General features: G+C 37.3%; 1 protein-coding gene and 1 pseudogene across 1 annotated transcript in view; one reads left to right on the top strand and one right to left on the bottom strand.

Annotated features, from left to right (window-relative positions):
• The window catches only part of SH3BGRL (SH3 domain binding glutamate-rich protein like), a 58,958-nt gene extending 49,375 nt beyond the window's left edge, over window positions 1–9,583 (bottom strand). Inside the window, exon 1 of the mRNA XM_012727023.1 lies at window positions 9,346–9,583. Coding sequence (XP_012582477.1) covers window positions 9,346–9,390 — 45 coding nt within the window. The 5' untranslated portion in view covers window positions 9,391–9,583. The remainder of the gene's footprint in view (window positions 1–9,345) is intronic.
• Window positions 9,584–12,004: 2,421 nt separating this feature from the next.
• Window positions 12,005–18,136, top strand: LOC101634557 (annotated as a pseudogene).
• The last annotated feature ends 371 nt before the right edge of the window (window positions 18,137–18,507 follow it).

Here is an 18,507-nt window from a genome sequence, read left to right as displayed (position 1 = left end):
AAGCTGTTTGGAGGTTTCTCAAAAGGCTAAAAATAGAGTTTCCATATTACCCAGCAATCGCACTACTAGGTATCTAACCAAAGGATACAAAAACATTGATTCAAAAGGACACCTGCCCCCGCCCATGTTTATCACTGCTCTATTTGCAATAGGAAAGGTGTGGAATCAACCCAAATGTGCAAATATAGAAAACTGGATTAAGAAGATGTGGTACGTACACACAGTGGAGTATTACTCAGTAATCAAAAAGATAAATCCATGCCTTTTGCAGCAACATGGACAGAGCTGGAAGGGATCATTCTAGTGAAATAAGCCAGAAAGGAAAAGAAAAATACCAGATGGTTTCACTCATTGCAGGAGTGTAAGGGATCAGGGGGAATAAAAAGAGAGACAAACAAAGGTAGTAGAGTAAAAATGAGAACAATGAATAACTATAAACCAGAGACATTTTATAGGGGTGGAAAGGCAAATGGGATCAGAACTGGAGTGGGAAGAGTACACTGGACTGTGGTGATGGTACACGGGTGAATTGGTGGTGGGAAGTCCACCACCATGGTGGTGATGAAAAAATGCACAAAATGAAGAATAATGTAAGAAAATAAAAAATATATATATTAAAAAATAAATATATGCCAATGTTTGCAAAAAATATGGATGTTTGATTTCATTCTTTTCTAATCATATTTATCTTCTCTCTGTCATAATTTCCAATAATCTGACATTAATTTTTAAATATTTTAGATAAATGACCATTATCCTTAACTGTCTCATTAACATTACTTGGAAAATTTAAATTTAACACATTTATTCTTCATTTTTTAAGGCAGAAATTCACTGAAACAAACCCTAGAAATCTGATTGCAGAATTAAGTGTACCAAAGAAGGAAAGTAGAGGTAAGGTGCAAAGAGAAGTGGGGTCCCAAAAGAATATTGTGGAGGAGTTTATGTGTTTTTGTGGTGGTTATGGTATAGTAACATACATCTGAAGGGCTGTGAAAACCTGTTATCTCTGAATCATATACAGGATCATAAACCAAAGTCTCCTCAATAAAAAGTATAAAAACAAATGGGAGCACACGTATGAATGACCTTATTAGTCCTCAATAAAAAACTATTGCTGAGAAATAAAAAAAAAATCACGGAAAAACCTTTGTCCTAACCAAATACCTCTTTTGAGTAATTTTAAATATTTTTAGCTAATGGGCAGTACCAAAGATGTTTAAATTTCTGAAAGTATGAAATAAAATCCCATGATTTTCAGTAATGCATTTCCAGTGACATTTGTAGAAGCTTTCTTCCATGATATTCTTAATTTATGTCCTTCATATTCTGCTTATAATAGTGATTAGAGGAAAAGTTACTGGCGTACTCAAATCACACACATAACAATCAATAACGCATACTTACAGTTATACACTATAGCTAAAAGCTAAAAATCCCTTCCAAAAAGAATTTGTCTTATCTACTTAAGCCTAGATTGCCTTACACAGGTTAATTTTATTATATTCAGATAAAGATAAATTTTGCATTCTAACTTATAGTTTATACTGAAGTAAGATATTTTTATGTTCTGAAGAAATCTAAACTCTCTGTATGACATAACAGGCCATCAGAATTACTCTTCATACTGATCTAACATTTTCCCAAGTTGATCATAAAAGCAATTTTTAATGACTTTTAAACTAGCTTCAAGCCACATTCACAGTGTGTAACTAGTAAATATCAATCAGTAGGCAGACTAGCACAGGGATTAAGAGCATGGGCTCCGGAATGAGACAAACCTCACATATGCTTTATTACATGCTTTGTTAGATCTCTGTCTCAGCAAGCTTTCTGAGCCTTTTTCCTCTTAGAAGGAATTGGCACAGTAAGAGTACTGACTTCATTAAGTTGTCACAAGATATAATGGTAGAATATATGTAAAGTTATTACTACTGTTCCTGCTACATTTTAAGTGTTAAGGAATGACAGTTTTAATTATTATTAACTAAAACTGACAAATTGCTTTCATGAAAAGTTACAGTGAGATGATTTACCAAATTTTTGACATATTAATATGTCTATGCTCATTTTCCCTGTAAGCATTTTTGAAATATTAAAGTGTACAGAATGATTTCTGATATCATACAGCTATTAATTTTTGTTTACTGGGCCCTCACTGGTGGCGCAGCAAGCTGTAGCGTATGCGTCAGTGAGTTCCATCCCCCGCCAGGAGGTGATCCACATGGTGTGGATACCACTCCTGACCCGTCCGCTGCTCCCCTCAGCAGCGTACTTCGACGATCTGCCTGTTCTGCTCCCCACTCTGTCTCTGGCGAATCCTCTCAACCCCTGTACCACTGACCTGTACCCCAGTTCTGTATGCATAAATAAATAAAATAATTTAAATTTTTTTTTTACTGTTACACATGTGTATGCTTTTCCTTATCTGTCTATAGGAAAACGGTTTACTGTTACAATTTTAATGTCGCAATAATATGTATCACATATGATCAAACATTGACAGTAAAAGATGAAACATAAAAAATTTTCTCATGTTTTTAAATGTTATATTAGCAGAATATTCCCTATGATAGGGTCTAATTTCCAGAAAGAATTATATCAAAGAGACAGAACTCAAAGATAGTCTAGAACCAGACTTTATAAATCAAAGCAATACTTCCCTCTGATCAAATTAGAATATATACAGAATAATAAAATTGAGCTTTTACTTCTGTCATTTTTTTAAAGATTTATTTATTTGTGCATACAGAACTGGGGTACAGGCCAGAGGCTCAGGGGCGGCGAGAGGCTTCACCAGAGACAGAGTGGGGAGCAGAACAGCGGATCGATGAACTACACTGCTGAGGGGAGCAGCGGGCGGGTCAGGAGAGGTCTGCCACGCCATGTGGTCACCTCTGGGGCAGGCGGGAATTGAACTCATGCAGAAGTGGTTTCAGCTTCCCAGTGCTGTGCTTTAACCCGCTGCACCACCAGGGAGGGCCTACTTCTGTCATTTTATAACCATACAAAGAGTATTTTCAGAGAAAACAATCAAAATCATAAAAGTTCAAAATAGATTTGCCATACGACATAGAAATTCCATTCCTATGTATCTAACCAAAGAATACAAAAACACTGATTCACAGGGAAACATGCACTCCCCTGTACACTGCAGCACTATTTATAATAGCCAAGGCTTGGAAAGTGCCCAAATACAGATGAATGGATCAAGAAGGTGTGGTACACATACAAAATGGAGTACTACTTAACAATCAAAACACAAACTCTTGTCATTTGGGGTAAAATGAATGTAGCTGAAAGAGATTATATTAAGTGAAATAAATCAGAAAGGAAAAGAAAAATACTGGATGGTGTCACTTATAGGTGGAATATAGAGAAACCAAGCACAGGATCAGATAAAGCAAAACTACTAATTAAACCTGGAAAAGTTGTCTCTAGAACGGAGCTGACCAGAGTGGAGAGGGGAAGGGTTGAGAACAAGGTGTGGTAGAGCACAATGGACTATGGGTGTCTTGGTAGTGGGTGCCATGTGGTAACAACACTTTAACTCTTTAACACTTTAACTCTTCTCATACTCAGACAGCAATAAAAACAAATGTTACTTCAAAAAAGTATATGAAAAATGTTTACCTTAAGAATGACAAATGTTACTTTAAAATATGCACTTGGTCAGGCAATTTTTTTATTTGGAAAAGAACAAAATTGAATATGAAATATTGCTACTAACTTCCATACCTCCCTCACCTGCAGATTATGGATAAAGACACAGATGCCTAGTTAGGCATCATCCAGTCTCTTTCTTCTTAAACATTATCCAAACTTAAATGGCAAAAACAAATTTCTAATCACATGACAAGATTTCAAAGTCCTATTGACAAAAATTCTGTTCAATATAAATCAATATTAATTGGAGAATGTATAAATAACACATTGCTTAGAAGTGGGTTCTGGAGTAATAACAAGCTCAGTTCAATCATTTGTAGCTCTTTCAATATACCTAATGTTTCTGAGTCCTAGATATAGCCCCTCTAATTACATGAAATGCATCTAATAATAGTACTTAGCTCTCAGTGTAATTATAAGTATTAAACTGAGATAATGTGTGTAAAGTGATGGTCACAGTGTCTGACATATCCGATCCACAATAAATGTTAAACTTTACTATTACTAGAGTCAAAACTCAGTCAACCATATTAATAAAAGTGAAATTTTTAGTAACAAAGACTTTGAGTAATTTTAAATATAAAATTTTTGAATTTGTTACAATGTTTTCAAACGTATTATTTCAGTTGTCTGATGCTCTGGCAATCTGAAACTCTTAATAAAGCCAAAATATGAGAAACTGGGACAGAAAATAATTCCTCTCCTTAAAATTCTTCTCCACTGACCAAATGTAAAAAGTCAGTTTGGCTCTTAAATAAATAAAAACAGCCATCATAAGTTGCCCCTTATTTCTAAATGTACTTTGGTTTAACCTCGGTCTGGAATAAAAGAAGTACTGCATTTAAAAGGCCACCTGGCAGGCTGCAAAGCAGAACTGGAAGCAGCGAGTCATAGGTAGTCACCAACATATTCTCAAAACGTTTATTTTTTTTTAATTTCTATCATTGTATGTGTGTATTCGTGTGTGGTGACAGTGGCTTGCGACACTACATTTAGGAGTACAGGTTCACACCACTTCACCAAAGTATATGGCCAAAGTACATATAATTCTCCATCCTAGTCCAGAGGACTTCCCCTACTCCCCTCACATCCCACCTCCTAGTGATCTCCACCACTGCGTTTCCCTCACTCATAGCCTCAATTCTACAATTTGTTTCAATATGTTTAATTTTATCAGTAAGAAATAACACACAACATTCCATCTTTGAAATTCACTTAAGAAAATATTCCTGTAAAAGATGTTTGATTATACAATATGTATTTTAGAAATTAACTAGATAATTAAAACATTTGGCCTGATTATATATGGTGCTTCAATTTACTTTTTGATGCCAACCTGGGGAATGATTGACCTTATCCGAACCCTTCCTCAATTGAGTTGTCTTTAGCCAGAAAATCTGTTTTATCCTTCTCAATTACTAGATTCTGATCCCTTTATAATCACCCCAATACATTCTTCCCTACGACCATTTAAGTACATTTTTTAACAAGACCAAGTTTTATCAAGGGGCTTAAACAAGTCCCTTTAAATTAGACCAAATTATTCCAGCGGCTTGGTTACTGTTACTGTGATACTGAGGAAATCAGTCATCAGATACAGGACTCCAAGTTGAAGTAAAAGCTATTTTCCACTAAACTTGACATGAAAAGAAAAGAAAAAAAAAAAACCCACATCCAGTCACCTCATGAATAGTTTCTGATTTTATTCTACTAAGCAGTTTAAAATCTTTAAATAGTATTCAGAGAAACCATGGCAGCTGTAACGAACAACAGAGCATTTATCAGATTATTTTTCAACTTAGAAATACAAAGCAGCAAAACACTATCACTTTAGATGCAATTACTTGAGAATCATATAAATGAAGTATTGTAGCTTGTTTTTCTAATTAATATTCTCCAAATGAAGAAAATACTGTGGCTAGTAACTTATGATTTGGCAATGGGTGTTCCATTTTATTCACTTGTTTTTATAACGTGCACTGAATACTGTCACAGAGAAAATTATGTAGACACACACAGTCCCCTCCCTCTTACCCTTGAGAGATAATGAAACCTCAAATACTATTAAACCAAATAGTTACTACATATACACATGTATGAATTTAATTTATAAATTGAGTACAGTAATACAAAAAAATAATAAAGTTACACAATTATAATAAAAGTTAACTTAATATGGCATATCTCTCGTACATAATATTTTTGGAGAGTGATTGCCAGGTAACTAAAATCACAAAAAGTGAAACGGCAGCAACTAATTTATGTTTTAACATATAAGTAATCATTTTACAAAGCTAGTCCATAAAAAGATCCCTAAGAAACTACATATCACCAACAATCTTGTCTATCTAGCACACCTAGAATGCACAGAAGCCATGAAATGGATATTATCAAGGATCTAAGGGAAAGAAAAATGGGGAGAAGTTCTCCAAACTATGATCACTCCAACAATTCAATCAAAGGCCAACATTGATTTTTCGTAAATGTCAATGAAATGTAGTAAGTGTTATAGGCCTGTGCCTACTATTTATTTCCAATTAAATGTAAGTGTACACGACATTACAATTTCAAGGGGGAAATTTATATATATATATATATATAATACTGTGTTACAGCAGGTGAAGATGCCCGCAAACAGTTCTGTTAACAGTGAGAAATCATTTCCATAGATAGGCAGCTTGAAAGCTGCATTCTTGCTCAATGGTTTTCCTAAAAAGCAGTATTAAGACCTGAATTTTCCTACCTTGACCTATAAGAGCCCAACTCCAAATGAGTATACCTTCTCTAACTTCTTAGCCTTAAAGTGAATAGTCTTTTACCACACTTACTGGCATTCACCTTCAGGCATTCTAGTCATCCTCCATGAAACCTCAGTTTTCTACTCCCATATATGTGCATGCCCAGGCAAGTCTTCCACATATAGGACATACTCCTTTCTGTACCTCTCTCCTCAAATGTTCACATGTTTCTTCTCATGGCCCCAAGCTATCATGCATCACCAGGAGAATGTATTCTTGGTGATTAAACATGTTATTTGGATTCAAACATCTAGCAATGGATTCAAATTCTGTGGCCTACTGATTGTATGACCTTGAAAAAGCTCTTTCACTTCTCAGAATCTTTATTTCCTTACCTTAAAAATAGAGAGAGTCTTTCCCTGGTGGCGCAGTGGGTTAAAACACAGCACTAACAAGCTAAAACCACTTCAGCATGAGTTCGATCCCTACCCCGGAGGTGATCCACCAGGCGACAGACCTCTCCTGACCTGCCCGCTGCTCCCCTCAGCAGTGTACTTCCTCGTTGGCCTGTTCTGTTCCCCACTATGCCTCTGGTGAATCCTCTCACCGCTCCTGCATCTCTGGTTTGTACCTGTTCTGTATGCATAAATAAATAAAATTTTTAAAAATAAAGATAATCATAGAACTTAATACACAGGACCAGAAATTACCAGGAAAAAATGAGGTGGTACCTGACACACTTAAAGTGTTAACTACTAGCTATCATTACATTGTCTACTATCAAAGTCCACCACAAAAACAACATACTTGCTTTCATTTTTATGCAGAGTTGAGTATAAGCTTGAACTTTTTTTTTCTAATCAGGCTATGAGGGAAAGAACAGAATAAATTAATATTGACTTGAAGTTATCATAGATATTCCTCTCCCCAATAAAGTAGCTAATATTGGTTATTTACATGACAAACATTAGTCATAGAATAGTCAGAAACATCCAATCCAAAGCCAAAAGCTTTTTTAAATGTTCCTCAGAGAACTACACTTAATCCCAAATAAAAGTGTCTCACTTTGTGTAGTTATTGGGTTTTTGTCAGGATATTTGTCCCAAAATTTCTGAATTATGTGTTAAAAGCAACATGACAGTATTATAAAGGAAAAACCTTAATATTGCAAATTACAGGCTCCTGATTTACGTTATAAAGAAGCTCTTCCTGAAATACACTCATTTATACTACTTTAGTACTATTTAAAGATATTGTAAATTGTAATAAAACTAAGATTTATTTTGTTAATATGCAGTAGATTTTTATAACAGGCCAATAAGAACTATAATTGCTGCATCAACAAAAAAAAATCTCTATGAACTATAAGAAAAAATTAAAACATACAAACTGTAAATACTTCTTATTTGCAGTCTTCAACAGAGGGGTCTAACAATTGAAATAATAGAAGATAGCAGTCATTTTAAAGAAACTTAAGTACTAACAAAGAGAGAGGTACAGCTGTTCTTACATGAACAGAAATTCTGAAAGCTTTATGTACTTGAATCTGAAATTTGGGAAGGAGAGCAAGAAAGAAAATAATAAACAGCAGTATTAACACTGCATGTCACCCAAAGTAAAAACACCTTCCTGATCTGTTCAACCTAATTAGTTTCACTAAAGGTCTTGAGCTGGTCTTCAAAAACTATACTTGAGGTTCTGCGTAACACAAATACTTTGAAATATCAGAATTAATAGACTTCGAAAATAATAAGGCAAGAAATTCACAAAGTGAGGCTCAAAGGAAATAGAAAAAGTTTTCCTTTTTTAAACCTAAACTTGCTAAAAAATTGTAAGCTTAAGTATTCTATTTCAAAACCGTCTACACACACATGGTTGCCATAGAAGACAAAGTTCAAGGGTCAAGATTCTTGTGAGTTCACATAACCTCCAAATCCCCTTAAGAGGTAAATAGTCAAAACAAAAACAGAAAAGGTTCTGCTCTAAAGCTCAGAAAAGAGAGTTACTAAATCTTAAATTCCAAATTCACACATCTGCTCTTGCCAACTGCTGGCTTTTCCCTGAAGTTGTGAAAAATAGAAACATTTTCACTTTTCTCATGGCTATACCCCCAGTTTTCACCCCAGTTTGTTCTTTCGCCACAGCTGCCAAAAAACTGTTATTCTAAATAAAGACTGTGAAACCAGGAGGTAAAATATCCTCTAATTTGAAGCAGCAGGAATTTGAGCCTGGCACTACCCAGGAAGCCACTTTTAGTTCCCTTTCCAGTTTTCACTGTATTTAAGGCAGTTACAAATTGTTAGAAGTAAAATATTTGAAAGATAAAGGTCAAAATAAGAGAAAATAGACGAAAAAAATTAGATCCGTTGCCACACACACAACTTTGTATCGTGATTCCCAACTTACCCTCCCCGTTCTGTCTAATTTTAATAGCCCTTAAGCTTTTAAAATGAATTGCAGGGGTCTCACTCTGAAAATTACCACAGTGCTTTGGTAGATCGCCACTCCGTCGTCATTAGAGCATGTGCACCTCCATCCTGTATGATGTGCATTCCTGCCCCTTGCTTTGGTACCTAAGACCCATATGCCAAATGCCTCACTCTGGATACTCACCGATGTGTGATTTTACTTGACTTCTTCACCTAACGAAGTCACTAAAGACCTTGTACCACCATCTCCCATGTGTGCCAAAACTCGGTAGCTTTCTTTTTTCTTCAAAGAAGAAATGCATCCTAACCTTATAAGGCAAACAAAGCTAACCTCCATGGAAAAATGAAATCCATGCAACAAAGAGAGGAAAGTGAAAATGGGGGAGAGTGAGAGCCTGTGAGATGCTCCGAATGAGAAGCTGCTAGACCAACTTGTGCAATTTAACGGTTCTGGGGCAGCAGGAGACTGTTGTGTAGGAAAACAATAAAGGTGGACTCTCCACCCTCCTTACCGCCGTAGAGCCAGACGAAGATGCAATATACACACGGATCACCATCGTGAGAACAGCGGTGCAGTCGTTTCGTTCTTGCAAAACGCTGGGGAGCAGCTGCTGCGAAGGCTGGAATCCAACTAGGGCCAAACAGAGGTTGGAAAAGAAGGGTGGGGGAAGGTGGAAGGGAACTCGCCAGAGCCCCGCCTCCTCGCTTGGCGGCTTTCTCTGGGCTCCCAGCCGCAGTCCCAGCCCCAAACCCCGGAAGGCACAGACGCCTTTGCAACATTTCTATTTTTTTTTTTTAATAGAGAATCTCGAACAGCACCGCGAGATCTGTTGAAACATTTATTTTTGACTATTCCCTCCCCGAGAAGAGGGAGAGGAGAAAGAAAAACTGAGAAGTATTGAATTAGATTGTAATTAGATTCACCCCTCCCCCGCGGAGAGAAAAGTTGTGCGTAAAACTTCCTGTTTAGAAGTTTGCGCAAATAAGTTCTCTGAAAGAGTAACCTCGATGTTCAATTTAGACCCTCGTAAGAAAATCCATGCTTTCAAAGCCTTGGGCACTTTAAGACTCCTATTATGTAGTGATTGTTCTGGTGCTAGCTGGTGGGAAAAATTGAGCATTTGAACAATGACACTGAAGGTTTAAGAAAAGTTTCAGGTTTCCCTAAGCCCAGAAATGGCAAGATTGATTTTGAGTTTTGCATTTTGTAAAAATAGGGAATTCTACTCTTGTGATATTTCGCAGGAAGCCTGATTGGCAAACTCAAGAATGAAGGAAGAAATTGCAAAATTACTTAAAGTAAGTATAGTGTAAGAAAGTGAATGACTTTGCTTTTTAACTGAGAAAAGGCAGTGTGGAACACTTATGTTGAAGGTGTTTAAATAGTGAACAGAGAAAAAATAGTTATTTGCAATTCTAGGGAAATTAGCAAACAATTGTTAATTCCAGAGAGGGACCATATACTTCAGGGTTTAAGTTCAAATCTCGGGGTTATGTCAAATTGTCCTTCTGGGTGGGACAGGGAACCTGGAACTTCCCCTTTTCCTAGGGACCACCCTGTTACAAAATGAGCAGAAATAAGAAACTCGGGGTCATGTCAAATGAGCAGAAATAAGGAACTGGCAAGATGAATCAGTCACCTGTGTTCTTTACTTTTCCTTTGTCATTTGCCTTCCCTCTCCATTTTAATGATTTCCATTGTTGAGATCCGATAATTGGCCTAAGTTCCTAACTATACCCTGGTCACAAGTTCTTTCTTCTCCATTCTATTCTAAACATCAGTTCCAAATGTGGCCCATACAACAATCTGAAGAGGTGGATGTTACTGATGTCACTTTTGGAGTTAGTGACATGTCCTTGGGTTCACTCTGGAAAGGTTTCACCAGAGCTCCCCTTTCAGTGGCAGGCAGCCAGATCTCAGGTGAGTTTCTGCATGACACAGAGACTCAGTTATATTAAAGAGCAGGTTTATTAGGGAAAAGGACAGGAGTATTGAACACATAGTCACAAGTGGGCAGGAAGAGCAGCCCCGGAGGGGCAGCTTTGCAGAGAGGCTTGCATGGATGCAGACAGGAGCCTTAGGAGAGCGGCCTCCACTGAGGGCGGTCAGTGCAGAGAAGTCCCGGCATGGTACTTGTCACCGGCAGGCAGGAAGCTGCTGCCCTGCACATTGAGAGAATGGGTGGAGAGAAGCACCTGCATAGTCACAGGTTGCGGGCAGAGGACTGCTGCCCTGTGCTGGTGTGGTGACTGCACGGATATAGAACAGCTTCTCTTTGGGAGGGGCTCACTCCTTGTGAACATAGGTTTATTGATTTTGAATTGAATCTGAAAGGGACAGAGATCCCACAATGGGTTTAATCTCCATATCTTTATCATTCTCCTTTTAGATGTGTGATAGACACCCCTAGAGCAGTCTGCTACTGGCTTTGATCTTATGCTTTGTAACCTAGGCCTTGGGGCCTAAGTATCTTGGTTTCTATAGCTGGGTCAATGGCTATGCTAATAACTTCTGCTGTGATGCCTCCTTACTATTACTTGTCCTCCATCATTACTACATCAACTTTACAGATGAAGAAACTGAGACTCTTTGAGAAGATTTTATGTGATCTTTTCTAACTAAGGGAAAATAGCCAGAAATTTGAATCCTAAGTTAATAATTTTGAAAATGACACAAATGAATAGTTGTTCTCTCAGGCATGAAATATATCATTGCTCCAAAACCATCATTCTGCTTATTTTCCATTTTCCAGCTGTGAGTCACTAATGCAATTTGTACCCACATGTTTAGTAGTGTATAGATCTGCTCACCCCGAGGTCATATGAAGCGCAAATTATTCTCTTTGTCCTGCACAGAAGAAATAGAGTGGATATATGCCAATTATCCAATTCACTATATCAGTATAAACAGATGACTCAAATATAATCCAGACATCAGTCCCTGATTCAGAAGTTATGTGGTAGAATTCTGATTGTTTTTTTCAAATATAAATGGTCCATAACTAAAATAAAGAAATAAGAGAAGAAACAGATTTTAAAAATAAGCCGTTTTCCCAAAATCATGTAACTAGTTAATTCCATGAATGTACTCAATAATTTTGAGTTTTTTTATTCCTAAATCATCATTTCTAATTAGTTCTACGTGTTGGGATGTTGTGCCACTGGTGCTGGATGGCATCTCTTTGGGGTGTTCCTTCAGAGGTATTGGATATTGTTGACCAGATCAAGTCCTGTACTGTTAAGCCGAAAATCCAGCAGGGTATTTATGCTGTGGCTATATTTCTGGCGCTGTCCCCTAAGGTTCCCTCCTTCTGCATTTACTCAGAACCAGCAGAGAGGCTTGGAGTCCCTGCCTTCCTGCTCTCAGGTAGTTGGTGATTTTGTTCTACTCCACTAGGGGGCGCCAGACACCTCCCCTAGAGGCCTTTTAGGTCTCTGGTAAATGGAGCAGGGGTGGGATGGATTGGTTCACTGGCACAGGGTGTGCGTGGGCCCGGTGCTCTCCCAGTGTGGTGCTTGCCACACCATGTGGTCACCTCCGGGGCAGGCGGGAATCGAACTCATGCGGAAATGGCTTCAGATTCTCAGTGCTGTGCTTTAACCCGCTGCGCCACCAGGGAGGGCCAGATTTCTTTTTTACACTGTTTTTGATATTGGTATTAGCATAAGGTTGGCCTGACAAAATGTGTTTGTAAATATCCCCTTCTCAATTTTTTGAAAGAGTTTGATCAAAACGTGTATTAGTTTGTCTTCAAGTTTGGTAGGATTTGCTGATGAAGCCGTCTGGCTCTGGACATTAGTTTCTTGAGAGAGTTTTGATTACTGTTTCAATTTTCTTGTTTGTGATTTGCTCATTCAGGTTTTCTGTATTCCCTAGCCAGTCTTGAATGATTGGGAAATTCTAAGCATTTGTTCATCTCATCTAAGTTGTTGTACACATTTGCATACAAATGTTTATAATAATCTCTTATCCTCTGAATTTCTATAGTATCTGTTATAACTTCTCTCTAGGTTTTGATCATATTTATGATTTATGTGAATTTTCTCCCATTTTTTTCTTAGTGAGTTTAGATAGAGATTTGTCAGCTTTTTTTTTTTTTTTTAAGAACAAGCTTTAATTTATCTCTTGGACTGTCTTTTTTATTTCTACTTCATTTACTTGTGCTCTAATTTTTATTATTCCTTTCTTCTTTGGATTTCTTTGTTCTTTTTCTAGTTTTCAAGATAAGAGACAAGGTTGTTGATTTGGGTTCTTTATTGTTTCTTGATATGGGCCTATATTGATATATATCTCCCTTTAGTACTGCTTTTGCTGTTCCTTATACATTCTGGAAATTTGTTACCTCATTGTCATTTGTTTCAAGACATTTTTTGATTTATTCTTTAATTTCCTCACTGACCTAGTGTTCTTTTAATAGTATGTTGTTTAGTCTCCTCATATTAGAGATTTTCTCTGCTTCTATTTTGTAGCTGATTTCTATTTTTGTTATCTTTATGGTCTGAGAAGATGCTTAGTAAGATTTCAACCTTCATGTCTTTTTTTATTTGTCTCATGGACCAATATGTGGTCAATCCTGGAGACTGAACATGTGCACTTGAGAAAAATGTATATTCTGGTTTTAGAGAATGAAATATCTTTAAAAATCCATTAAGCCCATGTGTTCTAATTCACTGTTATAAACTGTCATACCTAATCATTTTGTCTCATTGATTTACCCACTGGTGAGAGTGAGGTGTTGAAGTCTCCTCCAGAAATGTGTTTTTTCGATGTTTGTTTTCTGTGTTGATTGTAGTCGCCTAATGTATGTGGCTGTTCCTTAATTTGGTGAGTATATATTCATGAGGGCTAAGTCCCCTTAGTCAGTATGTAGTGTTCATTCCTGTCTGTTGTTACACTTTCAACTGGAAAGCTGTTTTGTCTGATATAAGTGTTGCTATCCTTATAGTTCCTTTGTGTTCTATTCATTTGTAGAACCTTTTCCAACCTTTTCACTTGGGCCTATGTTTATCTTTGGAGCTCAGATGTGTCTCCTGGAGATAGAAGGTCAGACTATGTTTCCTAATTCATCCAGACATTCTGTGTCTTTATTGGTGAGTTTACTCTGCTAATATTTAGAGTGATTATTGATATCTAAAGCCTGTTGTTGCCATTTGTCTTTAATTTTGTAGTTGTGTCTATGTCTTTTTTCAGTTATTTTTATTTGTTTTTCTACTTTGTTTAGCTATTAAAGTTCCTTTCAATATTGGAAGGGGATCTTGTCCTTGCAGACTGCTTCCGTTTTTCTATATCTGAGAAAGCCTTTTATTCTCTCTTATAACTAAAGGAGAGCTTTGTAGAATATAGTATTTGTGGTTGGCAGGATTTTTTACTTAATTTTTTGTATCGCATCATTACATTCTCTCTTTGCAGGAAGTGTTTCTTCTAAGAATTCCAGTGTTAGCCTGATTTGTTTTTGTTTTTGTAGCGTATCTGTTTCTTCCCCCACAAAACTTCAATTCTTTCTTTGTCTTGAGCCCTTGGAAATTTCACCACTGTATGTCTTGTTGTTGATCTCATTTTGTTTAAGTAACCTGGTATTCTTTTACCTCCTGGATTTGTACATTTATGTCTTTTTCCAGGTTTGCTACTTCAAATGAGGCCCTGAGCAGCCTAGAGTGGGGCATGTGCATGTTACTGAAGGAATGGTGGATGGGCCCAGGTTCAGGGTTACTTTATGGAGGCACCTGTGGTTTGCAGATGTTGGGGAAGGTCCTGTATGGCTCAGACTTGGATTTTGATGTTGGATGAGCTCTTTCACAGTCTGGACTGAGTTATAAACTGACTTGTGTGGTGCTGGTGACTGGCATCAGGATTGGGGGCAATTATAGGAGGTATAAATTTATCTTTGATGTAGATTTTAATTACACGTTCATGTTTATTTCAACTTGTCAAGTTCTACCTTTGTATTATAAATATTATATAATTCAGTAAAAATTCTTGTTTTTAAATAATAAAATACAGATCCAAACATAATTTTGAATGAAACTTACCACATCATTGAGTAATAATATTAAGTTCTATATAGTATAAAATCTTTATAAATCACCTCAAATTGAAAACAACTTTAAAAATTAAAAGTTGGGGCCCTCCATGGTGGTGCAGTGGGTTAAAGCACAGCACTAAGAAGCTAAAGCCACTTAAGCATGAGTTCTATCTCCAGCCCCACAGGTGACCCACATGGCACGGTAGATCTCTCCTGACCTGCCCACTGCTCCCCTCAGAAGTGTACTTTGTCAGTCGGCCTGTTCTGTTCCCCACTCTATCTCTGGTGAATCCCCTCACTGCACCTCTGGCCTGTGCCCCAGTTCTGTATGCATAAATAAATAAATCTTCTAAAAAAATTAAAAGCTAACAGTTAAAAGTCAGTATTTAACATCTATCTATCATGTCTTTATCTGTCCACCAATCCATTTACCTTTTTTCAGATTACTTTTAATAGCAATAAGTTATAAAGAAATCTGAGCCAGCATATGGGAGATGACACAAGATTCTAGCCAAGGACTTAAGGCCCTACTGGATGGCAGTGATTATTCAATTTCACTGGTAGGGACTTGAAGCCCTGGTCCCCACACAAGATCCCAAGATATATGCCAGGTACCAGCAACCCTTAGACTTACCTATAAGAACCCAGGCTGAATGCAAACAACAGAAATATGCCCACTGGATGCCCAGCCTACAGAAGCATGGCTCTGAAAAAAAAATAATGAGGATATGAAAAAAAAAAAAATGACCACATCAGTCTTCAAGGAAATAGCACACCACAGGAAAAAAATCTCCAGAACCCAGTCATTACAAAGACATGGAAGACTTTTTTTTTCCTATCAGATATGGAATTCAAGCTTGCAATGTTAAAGAAAATCTGAAGAAGACACAGAAAAGTGGAACAAAAAGGAACAAAAAAGTCAGAAAAGCAAATGAATGCCATGAGAAACAAAACCAATCAACAGAAGATAGATAATGAAGTTTGAAATAAGAAAGCAATGGAGATTCCATGTAAAAAGAGAAATAGAGGAGATGAAAAATTCAGGAAAAATTTATGGAAGTAGTACAGACCAGTGTAAATGAAGATGCTAATGAACAAATTATTAGGGCAGAAAAAGAAAGAAAGAAACAAAGTAAAAAGATAATGAAGAAACACTTCAAGAATTATCCAATTCCATAAGGAAAGGCAACATAAAAATACCACAGGAGGGCTCCCCCTGGTGGCGCAATGAGTTAAAACACCGTATTGTAAAGCTCTCTGATGCCACTGCAAGAATTTCATCCCCCCCCCCCCCAGGGAGCAGACCCACGTGGCGTGGCAGACCTCTTCTGACCTGCCCACTGCTCCCCTCAGCAGCATACTTCGTCAATCTGTCTGTTCTGCTCCCCATCCTGTCTCTGGTGAATCCTCTCACCCACCATACCTCTGACCTGTACCCCCATTCTGTAAGCATAAATAAATAAACCTTAAAAAAAAAAAAAAAAAACAGAGGAAGTTCCAGAATGACTGTGTGGGGAAAGAGAGAGAGAGAGAAAGGAAGAGAAAACATATTTAAAGTAATAATAGAGGAAAACTTCCTGAACCTGGATAAGGGAATACAAAAGCAAATATAGAAAACAAAAGAACCCTTGGGTACCTAAGAAAAATGAGGCCTACAGCAAGATCTATAATAGTCAGACTCAAGATTTCAAGACAAAGAAAGGATATTGAAAGTGGAAAGAAGAAACAGACAACCTATAAAAATACCCCAATGAACCAAACATCAGACGCCTCTGAAGAAACATAACAGGCAATAAGAGAATGGAATGATGTGTTCAAAATACATAAAGATAAGGAAAAGTCAGCCAAGAATACTTTATCCTGCAAGACCCTCCTTTTGGGGCGTTCCCTGGTGGCACAACAGGGTTGGGCACAGTAATGCAAGCAGCTTCAGTGCAAGTTCAATCCCAGCCCTGCAGATGATCCACATGGTACAGCAGACCTCTCATTTTTCGCTCGGTGCTCCCCTTCAGCAGTGTACATTGGTCAATCTGCCTGGTCTGGGTCCCACTCTCTCTGGTAAATCCTCTCACGACCCCTGCACCTCTGGCCTGTACCCCAGTTCTGTATGCATGAAAAAATAAATCTTTAAAGAAAAAAGACTCTCCTTTGAGATATGAGGAAGATATAATAAAGACCTTCTCAGAAAACAGAAACTGAAGGAGTTTGCAAACTATACCACCTCTACAAGAAATACTAAAAGGAACTTTCACATCTAAAATGAGGAGAACATGCACAAATAACAGAATGAGAAAACAAATCAAACCACACGAAGTAAGTATAAAATGGTGCCAGCAGACTACTTCATATAAATAATCACTAAAAATCAATGGACTGGCAGCTGAAGCCCAACAGGAGTGGCACCATGGTGCTAGCCCAGTGCCACCCAATCTGAAGCATGAAGAAAGAGACACCACTGCCACCAGAGCCACAGTCTTGTCCTTTGGGCTATGCCTTGGGCATAGAGCCAGAAAAATTCAGTCCCATATTCTGCATGCTGTGGCTTCAAATTTCTTTACCTCTCAAAAAAGAAAGAAATGACACTTCACATCTTGGAGATTCTCTCAAGAAACTGAAATTAGGTATTTCCTTCAAATGTGAACTAATTAAGGAGTAGCCAAATACCAGAAATAAAATATACCAGTTCAAGTTAGCACTTCTGGGTTAGTCTGCTGTTGGAAAATCAATCCTAGTACTTTGTTTTGTGAAAGGCAAATTTCATGAATATTGTCAGGGTTGGTTTTTTTTTTTAACCCAAACCATGTGTCTTGATAACACAACAATCAAGTTTGAAATATGGGATATATATGGTCAAGGAAAATATAATAGCCTAAAACTAATGTGACACAGAAGAGGACAAGCAGCCATTATAGAATTCAAGTTAGCCATCATAAAGAAATCACAAATAAGGAGTATTTTGCCAAGCCAAAAGCTGTGTTAAAGAACTTCAGAGGCAGGCATGTCCTAATATTGTAATATCTTGATCAGGAAATAAAGCTGACCTCTCAAATATCAAAGCTATCAAATTTCAGGAAGCACAGTCCTATGCGGATTACGACAGTTCATTATTCATGGAGACACCAATCAAGACATTAATGAATGTAAATGAAATATTCACAGTAATAGCGAAAAGGTTCCCAAAGAATGAACCACAGAACTCAGGAGCAAATTCTTCCAAAGGAAAGGGGTCAACATTATTTGATCCATTCGGCCAATCAGAAGTCAGTGTTGCAGTAACTAAACCTCCAGTGTGACTAGTTGGAACAGTCTTCTGCTTCCCAAACATTAGTAACAGTGAAATGAAGCATTTAACCAACCCAGTATGACTACACCTGAAGGGGAATGTTTTTACTTCCAAAATATTAACAATGTAAACAGTTGGCACTTCAATACAAATTTACATAAAAAAAAGAAAGCACTACAGTGAAATAAAACAGAAGCCATGGAACTATGAAATTGGGATTCAGAAGAGATGACCCAAGAGAAAGGAAAAGCAAGAAGAAAATAAATGGCTGAATGTCAAATTACTCTCAAGGCCTGATTTTCATTTCGTCTGTTGTATTTACACATGTTTATTACACTACAAAAACTGATTTACTAAGTAAATAATTA

The sequence above is a fragment of the Condylura cristata genome, unplaced genomic scaffold (assembly GCF_000260355.1).
Source record: "Condylura cristata isolate star-nosed mole 26May11 unplaced genomic scaffold, ConCri1.0 scaffold00019, whole genome shotgun sequence".
Taxonomy (NCBI): Eukaryota; Metazoa; Chordata; class Mammalia; order Eulipotyphla; family Talpidae; genus Condylura; species Condylura cristata.
This window is presented reverse-complemented; position numbering and strand designations above follow the sequence as displayed.